General features: G+C 39.3%; 1 protein-coding gene across 1 annotated transcript in view; it reads right to left on the bottom strand.

The window, feature by feature from the left end:
• Positions 1 to 13981, bottom strand: part of TUBGCP2 (tubulin gamma complex component 2) — a 68064-nt gene that overhangs the window by 26647 nt on the left and 27436 nt on the right. Inside the window, exons 4-8 of the mRNA XM_088474976.1 lie at positions 5138 to 5311; positions 4852 to 5011; positions 4455 to 4662; positions 3109 to 3308; positions 266 to 455 (exon numbers count right to left, since the gene is read on the bottom strand). Of these exons, the coding sequence (XP_088331102.1) occupies positions 266 to 455; positions 3109 to 3308; positions 4455 to 4662; positions 4852 to 5011; positions 5138 to 5311 (932 nt within the window). The remainder of the gene's footprint in view (positions 1 to 265; positions 456 to 3108; positions 3309 to 4454; positions 4663 to 4851; positions 5012 to 5137; positions 5312 to 13981) is intronic.

Genomic DNA, 13981 nt, shown 5'->3' with positions numbered 1-13981 from the left:
AGATAGTTTTTCAGTGGGTGGGTGAATGAACAGATGGCAAGCCTACACCTCATATGCACCCGTGATTACACACATAGGCCAAAGAGGTCAATAGCTGAAATATTTTTCATCCTGTCCAATCATATATTAGTAGAATGGACTTTGCTCATTATAGATGATTGTGTAGGGACCCAAGCATGTGTCATCTGAAGTCCAACTTAGTTGAGCACAACATTTACTGATAAAACTGGTGACTTATCAGCCCTTCCAGGAAGAAAGATTTTACCTGTAAGGATCGTTGACGATTCCCCCATAAATCCACCTCTCCAGGATCTCAAAGTATGGGGCACTGGCTGCCTTTGTCAAATAAAGACATAGCTCCTGGGCCTGAGTATCTCCTGTATAACCAAATGTTCTGTCATGCAGGAGACTGAGGGTGGCTCCACCTAGACACTCACCTTTATCCAATGAACTGGCTGAGAGACAAAGATAAAATAATAATTTTGCTTAACCATTTATCTGTACACTTTTGTAAGGTATAGTGAAAGCTAAGGTAAACAGTCATATACCATCTAGTTGCAATTTACAGCAAACCAAAGCAACTAGACACTATGTTTCATTGTCTAAAGGCTGGTATTCACTACCAGATTAAACAAAGCGATTGAGCGAGAACGACAGATTGGCCATGTTTGGGGGTGAGGGAGGGTGCCTACACTGAACGACTGATCTATCAGTGTAGGCACAACACACGCTGTGAAACGATTGTAATCATGCAATGTCGTAATAGTTCAATCGTTTCACAGTCTGCTAGTGGATACGCACCTGTAGTCACACTAGAAAGATTGCACCCAAATGCAATGTTAATAAATGTAGTGCACACAGAACAGTAAATATGATTTATTGCTATAATCTACTAGTACATGTCTATGGTTGATTAAGCAAAGCATTAATTTTAACAATAATTAATGAAAATAATAAATCAATGTACTAGTATGATATCTATAGGCTGAACATAATATACCCATCTTCCCAGTCTCATTAGCTAAAAAATAATAATTTTGGGTGGAGTTAAGTAAAAAACAAATTCACAATGCACCCGCAGGTGTCATTGCCTCTCCCCTGGGAAAGGGATTTGATTGAAAGAAGTACAGTAATGTAAGAACACAGATCAGAGAAGTGTGGGAGCATTACAGCAATGGCGCATCCAAGGGAACAACTTCACGTCAGGGCTTATTTTGTAATAACGTAGTACAAAGCTTCCTTGGCTGAGCCATAATATAGGTGTCATACATGGTTTTAGGAAATGGTTCAACTTAAAATCCCTGCTTTCATCCAGCTACACAGTGAGGAAAGAACTACGCAGAAAATGCTGTGACATTAATAACAGTGTCTGTACAAATTAAGAATACTGTACATATATACGGGATGTGCCCACATGCAGTTATCATCAAATTGCACCAAATAGCCCTGCTTGGTGCACCACAGACTTTGCGACTTAGCCGCGCTAAGAGTCCTAAAATATAATACAATTAGGAGAAGATCAAAGGCGATACACACAGGTCAATCACACAGGTTGGTGATAACAAACCAAATAGTCCAAAACCATGGGAATATTCCAAAATCTGTCAAAGCAACTCCTTTCTCTGTCTCAGGATGACTCCACGTCGTAGAATGGATTATATATACAAAAAATATGAAAAATAAAACACAAATGTGAAGTACTGAAAAATCAAATAAATCTGTCCCCCTTGTGTTTGAAAAGTAGATGATGGTGGGGTTAGAGCCTCTATAGTCCAAGATGTACACTAAACAGGAAGAAAAGGGCCTCGCCAACAAAATCTTTTAAAATTGTAGTGTGCCAAAAACTCACATACAAAAGGCACATATAGGTCTCTTTGGAAAAGATAAAATCATGCAAAATAAACGATAAGAAGCATACCCAACTCACATATCAGATGGTTGGGATCCACACATAAAGGTTTCTTTATACTTGTAATTAGTCCATCGCATATCACACAAGGAGATTCATCATAAAACAGCAATATTTTATTCCAAATAAAAAGTATAAAAAATATATGGAATGATTTTAGAAAAAATTCCAGCAATACAGTTTAAACAGGGAAAATATGCAATGGTATCGCATTACAGAAAGAAAGGTCCGGACCTAAATCCGAATGGGGACCACTGCATACCTCCAAAGTCCAAGTCTCTGTAATCGTCCTTATGGATGCCTACTGATCACAGCACCAACGCCGTTAAATCATTCCATAGATTTTTTAATACTTTTTATTTGGAATAAAATATTGCTGTTTTTTGATGAATTTCCTTGTGTGATATGAGACTATGGACTATAGAGGCTCTAACCCCACCATCATGTACTTTTCAAACACAAGGGGAACAGATTTATTTGATTTATCAGTACTTCACATGTGTTTTATTTTTCTTCTCATTTTTTGTATATATTCCATTCTACGATGTGGAGTCATCCTGAGACAGCGCATATTCCCTTGGTTTTGGACTATTTGGTTTGTTATCACCAACCTGTTTAATTAACCTGTGTGTCCCGCCTTTGATCTTCTCCTAATTGTATTATATTTTATTATTATCATACCTGATTGGGCAGGATTCTAGGAGTGGGATTGGGCTGATACAGTGTGTGCACCAGAGTTCAAGTTATTCATTCTAAGAGTCCTGCCAGAGATTTATGCATCTTATTTGCATCACTAATGTGACAAAAGTACAATGCAAGGGTACACAGACTACTGATGCTGGCATCTCATGCATCGTCATGTGTGTGACTGTATGCTAATCTGGATAAAACGGCAAAAGACAGTTCTGATATGAGCAACAGCGCCATGCCTCACACCATGCTTGATTATGCTTAATCTGTGACGGTATACCAATTCCTTTGCCACAAAAGTACTAATCAATAAAATAATAAAGCATATTTTATATCAAGGCATAAACAGTCTCTGAATTAGATGGTATTTCAGATTTAACAAATGGATGTCCTGTTTTACATTACAGCTACTTATTACAGTGACGACCATGTACCCACTTTACAAGACAATACATAGCCAAGCTAATCTCATAACAGACAAATGAATCTCTGTCATCACAACCACTTACCGAGAGATGCCAATACTTCCATCGTCCTGAGTGGGGGCTGAATGTAGAACCACAGCTTTTGCAAGGAGAGCAAACCCTGGCGCTGAAGGTGCTCCAGCTGTGTAATAAGGATCATGTACTCCTTCACCAGCATTCTCATAGCGGCACTTAGGGCATGGTTCACTTGGCCATACTCAAAAGAAGATTTTTCCTCAATGAATCTGGAGAGTAGCAGAGGTGAGGATGTATTAGGTGGGACAGAATTTACAATGCTGCCGTGCAGCTCCTCACGTTCCTTTGGGTATGAATTAACCACTGACTAGTAAGGCTGCCTGCTTCATAGAGAAGACCTCCCCCCTAACATGGCAAACTACAGCACTAGAATATGCCTAATACTGTTTATTACATGCATTTTACTGATATTCTTAACACGGACCTCCAAATGCCAATAAAAACTGTAGTAACAAACACAATTAGAACATGTTTATGCCTGGCATGCATTGTCACTAGCATTAAAACCTGCTAAAGAAACACCAGCTCTTACAGTTCTACAATAAAACATGGTGTGCAAATTTAGTTTAGTATAAACTCTGGAGTTCTAAAATGTATATTATTCACTTAGACTATATCCTATAGACTGTAAGTGTGCAAGCATGGCCCTCTTACCTCTTTGTCTGTTATTACCCAGTCTTATTTTATTACTGTTTTGTTCCCAACTGTAAAGTGCAACAGAATATGCTGGCAGTATATAAATCACCTCTATGAGGGAAATTCAAGTGTATTGCCATCTGGCGGCCACTAGATGGCGCCGACGGAGCAATTCATTTACTGCTCCATTCGGGCGCGTACAGCCGCTGGAGCGGACATTTCTACTTGCAGCCCTCTGAGATGACAAGCAGATATGACCGAAAAGTGACCTGTTTGAGCGCTCAAACAGGACTTTTTGGGGACGAGACAATGTCCTCTCATTATGTTATTAATAGTACAGACATTAATTATATATATATATATATATATATATATATATATATAATTAATGTAAAAATGTGGATTTATTTTCTGTTTAAATAGAATTGACAACTGAATTATGAAAACTAACAGACAAGATTTCAAACAGAAGAAGACACAGTCATACATTTCTATATTAGGCCTCTCAATCTGACCAATTATCGAATGTGCTATTCTAGGAAAAAATTATTTATACTTGGGATGTTTGAGATCTCCTAAGATGCATTATCTGATGTTGGAGTTATTAGGAAGCCCAGTTGACTGCAACAAAATCAATGTTAAGAAGAAAGACTGTATAGTAAGAGCTCATTACATTATAATTTGCACTATTACAGTAAGCGGTCATGAAGGTTTATTACCTGGTCACAGTGGAGTAGCTCGCAGCCACAGGCAAGATTCTGTTCACAAGTTCCCTTATAGACATATCCAGGTTTGGGTCCACTGAAAAGGAGCGTGTCTGATGTCCCACTAGGGACTGGGCATTAATATATTGTCCATCAACTCCAACTAGAACGTAAAGTAAGTCCTCAACTATAGCTGCCTCCTGAGCAGGTAGCGGGAGGGTCCCTGTGTGAGGGGAGAAATAAAACGGATCTATGAAAACTTTAGGATACAGTGTTTAATACACACTGGTAATCAGCATATTCCTTTATATGCATTTACCAATTGTAAGAACATTAAATATATTTTACTTTATAAAAGTAGCAATTTTAATATTATAATCACAGTGTGTATATCATTAGCAGACACACATACCTATTGGCACGATGACATCTGAGCTTATGCTGGAGAGAGAAAAGAAGTCCCCTGTCAGTGCAGATCGCTCATACACCCATGGTGGGAACACAGGGATGTGCTGTCCATCATTCTTCTTGTTCAGTTTCTCTCTGAGATGTTTCCGCAGAACCTCTACAGGCTGTTAGAAGTGCAGTGAAAACAAATGGTATAAACACTTGTGAAGAGCACATAGCTCTACCACTGCTAACTGAACCAATAGGTGTAGGGTGTAAGATGACATGAGGATCTCATAGCTATACATTACCTGTGGCCCACTGGCCGTTGAAGCAGTTACACTTCCCAGTTGCCTGCGCAGCTCCTCCAGTTCCTGTATGGAGATCTTGGATGAGCTGGAAGGGATTGTAAGGCTGCCAGAAGCTGCACTACTGGTAGTGAGTTCAGCTCTGTCTTTAGCATTCTGCTGCAAATACTGTAGTGTCTATGAATATAAAAACACCAACTAGGGTTAAAAGGAAAGCTGCCTGCTTAGTGTTATTCAGGTTGAAATGCCTGAAAGGAGAAACTTGAAATGGAGTTGCAGTAGTAAGGGAATAATGGCAAGTACTGTGCAGGAGGCAGACACGTTACTATTATCATAATCATATCATCTGTGCACAAGGCAGACACGTTACTATTATCATCATCATATCTGCGCACAAGGCAGACACGTTACTATTATCATAATCATATCATCTGTGCACAAGGCAGACACGTTACTATTATCATCATCATATCATCTGTGCACAAGGCAGACAGGTTACGATTATCATCATCATATCATCTGTGCACAAGGCAGACATGTTACTATTATCATCATCATATCATCTGTGCACAAGGCAGACATGTTACTACTATCATCATCATCATATAATCTGTGCACAAGGCAGACATGTTACTATTATCATCATCATCATCATCATCATCTCATCTGTGCAAGAGGCAGACATGTTACTACTATCATCATATCATCTGTGCACAAGGCAGACACGTTACTATTATCATCATCATCATATCATCTGTGCACAAGGTAGACATGTTACTATTATCATCATCATCATATCATCTGTGCTCAAGGCAGACAAGTTACTACTATCATATCATCTGTGCACAAGGCAGACAGGTTACGATTATCATCATCATATCATCTGTGCACAAGGCAGACATGTTACTATTATCATCATCATATCATCTGTGCACAAGGCAGACATGTTACTATTATCATCATATCATCTCTGCAGGAGGCAGACATGTTACTATCATCATCATATCATCTGTGCACAAGGCAGACATGTTACTACTATCATCATCATATCATCTGTGCACAAGGCAGACAGGTTACTATTATCATCATCTTATCATCTGTGCACAAGGCAGACAAGTTACTACTATCATATCATCTGTGCACAAGGCAGACATGTTACTATTATCATCATATCTGTGCACAAGGCAGACACGTTACTAACATCATCATCATATCATCTGTGCACAAGGCAGACACGTTACTATTATCATCATATCTGTGCACAAGGCAGACATGTTACTACTATCATCATCATATCATCTGTGCACAAGGCAGACATGTTACTATTTTCATCATCATATCATCTGTGCACAAGGCAGACATGTTACTATTATCATCATCATATCATCTGTGCACAAGGCAGACATGTTACTATTATCATCATCATATCATCTGTGAACATGGCAGACATGTTACTATTATCATCATATCTGTGCACAAGGCAGACATCTTACTACTATCATCATCATATCATCTGTGCACAAGGCAGACATGTTACTATTATCATCATCATATCATCTGTGCACAAGGCAGACATGTTACTATTATCATCATCATATCATCTGTGCACAAGGCAGACATGTTACTATTATCATCATATCATCTGTGCACAAGGCAGACATGTTACTACTATCATCATCATATCATCTGTGCACAAGGCAGACATGTTACTATTATCATCATCATATCATCTGTGCACAAGGCAGACATGTTACTATTATCATCATCATATCATCTGTGCACAAGGCAGACATGTTACTATTATCATCATCATATCATCTGTGCACAAGGCTGACATGTTACTACTATTATCATCATATCATCTGTGCACAAGGCAGACAAGTTACTACTATCATATCATCTGTGCACAAGGCAGACATGTTACTATTATCATCATATCTGTGCACAAGGCAGACACGCTACTATTATCATCATCATATCATCTGTGCACAAGGCAGACACGTTACTACTATCATCATCATATCATCTGTGAACAAGGCAGACATGTTACTATTATCATCATATCATCTGTGCACAAGGCAGACATGTTACTACTATCATCATCATATCATCTGTGCACAAGGCAGACATGTTACTATTATCATCATCATATCATCTGTGCACAAGGCAGACATGTTACTATTATCATCATATCATCTCTGCAGGAGGCAGACATGTTACTATCATCATCATATCATCTGTGCACAAGGCAGACAGGTTACTATTATCATCATCTTATCATCTGTGCACAAGGCAGACAAGTTACTACTATCATATCATCTGTGCACAAGGCAGACATGTTACTATTATCATCATATCTGTGCACAAGGCAGACACGTTACTAACATCATCATCATATCATCTGTGCACAAGGCAGACACGTTACTATTATCATCATCATATCATCTGTGCACAAGACACACATGTTACTACTATCATCATAGCAATCTGTGCAGGAGGCAGTCATGTTACTATTATCATCATAGCAATCTGTGCAGGAGGCAGACATGTTACTATTATCATCATATCATCTGTGCAGGAGGCAGTCATGTTACTATCATCATCATCATCATATCATCTGTGCACAAGGCAGACATGTTACTATTATCATCATATCTGTGCACAAGGCAGACATGTTACTATTATCATCATCATCATATCATCTGTGCAAGAGGCAGACACGTTAACTACTATCATCATCATCATATCATCTGTGCAAGAGGCAGACACGTTACTACTACCATCATATCATCTGTGCACATGCAGACACGTTACTATTATCATCATCATATCATCTGTGCACAAGGCAGACATGTTACTATTATCATCATATCTGTGCACAAGGCAGACATGTTACTATTATCATCATCATCATATCATCTGTGCAAGAGGCAGACACGTTAACTACTATCATCATCATAACATCTGTGCACAAGGCAGACATGTTAATATTATCATCATCATATCATCTATGTACAAGGCAGTCATGTTACTACTATCATCATATCATCTGTGCAGGAGGCAGTCATGTTACTACTATCATCATATCATCTGTGCACAAGGCAGACACGTTACTGTTATCATCATCATCATATCATCTGTGCACAAGGCAGACATGTTACTATTATCATCATATCTGTGCACAAGGCAGACATGTTACTATTATCATCATCATATCATCTGTGCAGGAGGCAGACATGTTAACTACTATCATCATCATAACATCTGTGCACAAGGCAGACATGTTACTATTATCATCATCATCATATCATCTGTGCACAAGGCAGACATGTTACTACTATCATATCATCTGTGCACAAGGCAGACAGGTTACTACTATCATCATCATATCATCTGTGCACAAGGCAGACACGTTACTATTATCATCATCATATCATCTGTGCACAAGGCAGACATGTTACTATTATCATCATATCATCTGTGCACAAGGCAGACATGTTACTATTATCATCATCATATCATCTGTGCACAAGGCAGACATGTTACTATTATCATCATCATATCATCTGTGCACAAGGCAGACATGTTACTATTATCATCATCATATCATCTGTGCACAAGGCAGACATGTTACTATTATCATCATATCATCTGTGCACAAGGCAGACATGTTACTATCATCATCATATCATCTGTGCACAAGGCAGACATGTTACTACTATCATCATCATATCATCTGTGCACAAGGCAGACACATTACTATTATCATCATCATATCATCTGTGAACAAGGCAGACATGTTACTATTATCATCATATCTGTGCACAAGGCAGACATGTTACTATTATCATCATCATATCATCTGTGCACAAGGCAGACATGTTACTATTATCATCATATCATGTCTGCAGGAGGCAGACATGTTACTATCATCATCATATCATCTGTGCACAAGGCAGACAAGTTACTACTATCATATCATCTGTGCACAAGGCAGACATGTTACTATTATCATCATATCTGTGCACAAGGCAGACACGTTACTAATATCATCATCATATCATCTGTGCACAAGGCAGACACGTTACTATTATCATCATATCTGTGCACAAGGCAGACATGTTACTACTATCATCATCATCATATCTGTGCACAAGGCAGACACGTTACTACTATCATCATCATATCTGTGAACAAGGCAGACATGTTACTATTATCATCATATCATCTGTGCACAAGGCAGACATGTTACTACTATCATCATTATATCATCTGTGCACAACGCAGACATGTTACTATTATCATCATCATACCATCTGTGCACAAGGCAGACATGTTACTATTATCATCATCATATCATCTGTGCACAAGGCAGACATGTTACTATTATCATCATCATATCATCTGTGCACAAGGCAGACATGTTACTATTATCATCATATCTGTGCACAAGGCAGACACGTTACTATTATCATCATCATATCATCTGTGCACAAGGCAGACACGTTACTACTATCATCATCATATCATCTGTGAACAAGGCAGACATGTTACTATTATCATCATATCATCTGTGCACAAGGCAGACATGTTACTACTATCATCATCATATCAGACATGTTACTATTATCATCATCATATCATCTGTGAACAAGGCAGACATGTTACTATTATCATCATATCATCTGTGCACAAGGCAGACATGTTACTACTATCATCATCATATCAGACATGTTACTATTATCATCATCATATCATCTGTGCACAAGGCAGACATGTTACTATCATCATCATATCATCTGTGCACAAGGCAGACATGTTACTATTATCATCATCATATCATCTGTGCACAAGGCAGACATGTTACTATTATCATCATCATATCATCTGTGCACAAGGCAGACATGTTACTATTATCATCATCATATCATCTGTGCACAAGGCAGACATGTTACTACTATCATCATCATATCATCAGTGCACAAGGCAGACATGTTACTATTATCATCATCATATCATCTGTGCAGGAGGCAGACATGTTAACTACTATCATCATCATATCTGTGCACAAAGCAGACACGTTACTATTATCATCATCATATCATCTCTGCAGGAGGCAGACATGTTACTGTCATCATCATATCATCTGTGCACAAGGCAGACATGTTACTATTATCATCATATCTGTGCACAAGGCAGACATGTTACTACTATCATCATCATATCATCTGTGCACAAGGCAGACATGTTACTACTATGATCATAACAATCTGTGTAGACGGCAGACATGTTACTATTATCATCATATCATCTGTGCAGGAGGCAGTCATGTTACTATTATCATCATCATCATCATATCATCTGTGCACAAGGCAGACATGTTACTATTATCATCATCATCATCATATCATCTGTGCAAGAGGCAGACATGTTACTACTACCATCATATCATCTGTGCACAAGGCAGACACGTTACTATTATCATCATCATATCATCTGTGCACAAGGCAGACACGTTACTATTATCATCATATCTGTGCACAAGGCAGACATGTTACTACTATCATCATCATCATATCATCTGTGCACAAGGCAGACATGTTACTATTATCATCATCATATCATCTGTGCAGGAGGCAGACATGTTAACTATTACCATCATCATATCATCTGTGCACAAGGCAGACATGTTACTATTATCATCATATCTGTGCACAAGGCAAACATGTTATCATCATCATCATCATCATCTGTGCAGGAGGCAGACAGATTTCTATTATCAGTGTTTTCCCCAAGGCTGTTTTTGCGGATGCACCACCCGGCAAGTAACAGCTTACCACCCGGTACTTTGGGAGCCTGCAAGTGGGGACAGTATCTGGGAGCTGTATAAAAAGGACCAGATCCTACAGACTTTGCAGCTTCTTCATAATCAGATGACTGGGCCTCCAATAAGAAGAGGAGCATTAATGTCTAAAATGTTATTTCAAGTTTAAATCATTATAAGGTCAGTGTTTATTATAACATTTTATTAGTGCAAAGGCCCCCACCCGGCTACTTCTTGATGCCAACCGCTGGAAAAATTTTCTGGGGAAAAAACTGATGATGGAGATCATCATCATCATCATATCTGTGCACGAGGCGTACATGTTACTACTATCATCATATAATTTCTATTATGGTGGCAGTAATTTTATCCTTACAAAGAATTAGAGATAAAATAGGATTGAGGTTACCAAAAAAAAGGGGCCGACTAGAAGGGCAAAGATTATTTTCTCCTGTCAAATTCTATGTCTGTGTTTTTCATCTGGAAAAATGGTTTAATAAAAGATAATGGGGCAGATGTACTAAGCTCTGGGAAGTGATAAACAACCAACCAATCAGCTCCCAACTGTTATTTTTCAAACACAGCCCGTGACATGGAAGTTGGGAGCAGATTGGTTGGTTGTTTATCACTTTCCAGAGCTTCATACATCTGCCCCAGAGTTTTATATGAGTGACCTGATTACCACTCATTTTTAGCTGCGATTGTCTGGGGTCTGACCACCTTATCGCTCTGAATTAGCCAATCTAATCCAAATATAAGAATGCTCAGAGAATCAGGAGATCAGTTGTCTGATTTTTGGAAGGCCATGACCTGTCCACTTGTATTAGTGAGAGCTAGACCACAAGTGCCATTGGCACTATACTGATGGACTGGAATGGAAACAAGCAAGAAGTCAAAGAGCCTCCTGGCACACATATACAGGCAGATTGCCATGTCAGATGCACCTCAGCATGATACAAACTTCATACATCCAATTTGTTTCATTTAAGATATGTTTACATATGGAAACAAGAAAGAGCCACTAACATAATAGAATTAACAGATTTAAATCCAAGTATTTCGTAGAAAACCTACTAGAGGAATGTAATTGCTGCAGGTGAGAGCTGAGAATGAAAGGAAACACTGAAAGACATGCAAGAACTGAGAGGGAGAAGATAATGTGGGGAGACAATGAGGGGTATTTATCAAAGCTTGGAGAGAGATAAAATTGTGACAGATCAAGTACCAACTAATCAGCTCCTAACTTCATTTTTCAAACACAGCCTGTGAAATGTAAGTTAGAGGCAATTGGTTAGTTCTTTACTTCTCACAATGTTATCTATCTCCAAGCTTTGACAAATATCCCAGATGTCTTTGGGCAAGAGTAGGAAGTATGTTGGTGGGATATGTGCAGTGTTTATGGAGTACAGAGCAAGCGTTGACAATTATATGGTTGTGTTGTATTACAATGTATAGAAAGAATAGTTTGCTTATAAGCACCACATACTATTACACTGAAATCTGAAACGTAGGGCAGTAAGGGTGAGTGAGCCTCATCCTAAGCACTGCAGGGGACGAAACGAGAACCAATCATGTGTGATCACCAGAGAACAAACCTGCACTGCAGAAACTATTATGAAGTCCATGGATGGAGAACTATTTCTCCTATCCAAGCTTCATTAAAATCAGGGGCACTCTTATATGAAAGAGAAGGCTCCCCTCTGACAAGTTATGTGGTCCATTACTAGTAGAGTCAGCGGATAGGGGAGTGCACTTAACAGATACCATTTCCCCTATACTGGCACCTACACTCTGGAGCACCCTTGTTTGAAAGAGTCTTACCGCTCACCAGACAATAACACTCATTACTACAGAAAATCTTAAGAACTCCAGAGATGGCGGGTTCTAATGCCCAGATCTCCTGTATGCTGGCATCAACAAACATAAGGGGCGATTCAATTCAGAGCGCTGTTGATAGCGCTGGGAGGGAGCTCCCGGGGCTAGTTAATTCAGCGCGCTGATAGGGCGACTAAATGATTTCTCCTTATACCCGCCTGACAGGGCGAGAAGAAATCTAACTAAAGTGGAGGCCGCGACAATGTTTTCCGGCTTACAGCCTTGCGGTTGGCACTTTAGTCGGAGAATGCCGGTTTAGCAATTAGACACCCGACTAGTTGCGAGAACCGGCATTCTCCGACTTAAGAGACTAATACTGGATACACATGGAACAATCGTCAGCGATAACGATATCGCTGAAAGATCTCCCTTTAAAGATCCTGGTATGCTGGATAAAATTATATTGTTCATCCACACACCAAAAAACCACCAATGACCCACGATCGCGGACCCCTATGGAGAGATAACGATATTGTCCAGGTTGGCCTGCATGCATGGACAATGGTCGATATCGTTATCGTCCAGCTGGAGCGCGCATTGTTGGTCGTTCATTGCATACACACGGAACGATATTGTTATTGCTCATATCGTTGTAATATATTGTTTCGCGTGTATGCACCTTTAACTGCTAGGTAAATTGAATAGCTCCGGGATCAACTTCCCGATGATATTCAACTTGCTGTTAATGGAATCGTCCCCATAGTGGGTGCTTCTACTTTTCAAAATGTTATACCTCGGGGATAGGAAAACTGTGGCACTCCAATTGTCGTGGAACTTCACATCCCAGCATGCTTTGCCACAGTTTTGCTGTTAGGGCATTGCAGGGATGTGTAGCTCCACAGCAACTGGAGTGCCACAGGTTGCCTACCCCTGGCATACCTTATTGCAGTGTTTTCCAACCTCGGTCCTCAAGGCACACTAACAGTCCAGGTTTTAGTGATATCTAAGCCTGAGCACAGATGGTTAAATCAAAATAACTGAGGTACTAATTACACCTGTGCTCAAGTATGGCTATCCTAAAATCTGGACTGTTCGTGTGCTTTGAGGAGTGTGGTTGGGAACCCCTGCCTTATTGAGCTACCATGTTATTCTGATACATTTTATGTGTTTAATCAAACATGAAATAAAAATGCATTACCATTATTAAA

This window comes from Taudactylus pleione, unplaced genomic scaffold (assembly GCF_031769625.1).
Source record: "Taudactylus pleione unplaced genomic scaffold, aTauple2 ptg000157l, whole genome shotgun sequence".
NCBI classification, from domain to species: domain Eukaryota; kingdom Metazoa; phylum Chordata; class Amphibia; order Anura; family Myobatrachidae; genus Taudactylus; species Taudactylus pleione.
Note: the sequence above shows the minus strand (reverse complement) of the source record. Positions and strands in the feature narration are given on the sequence as shown.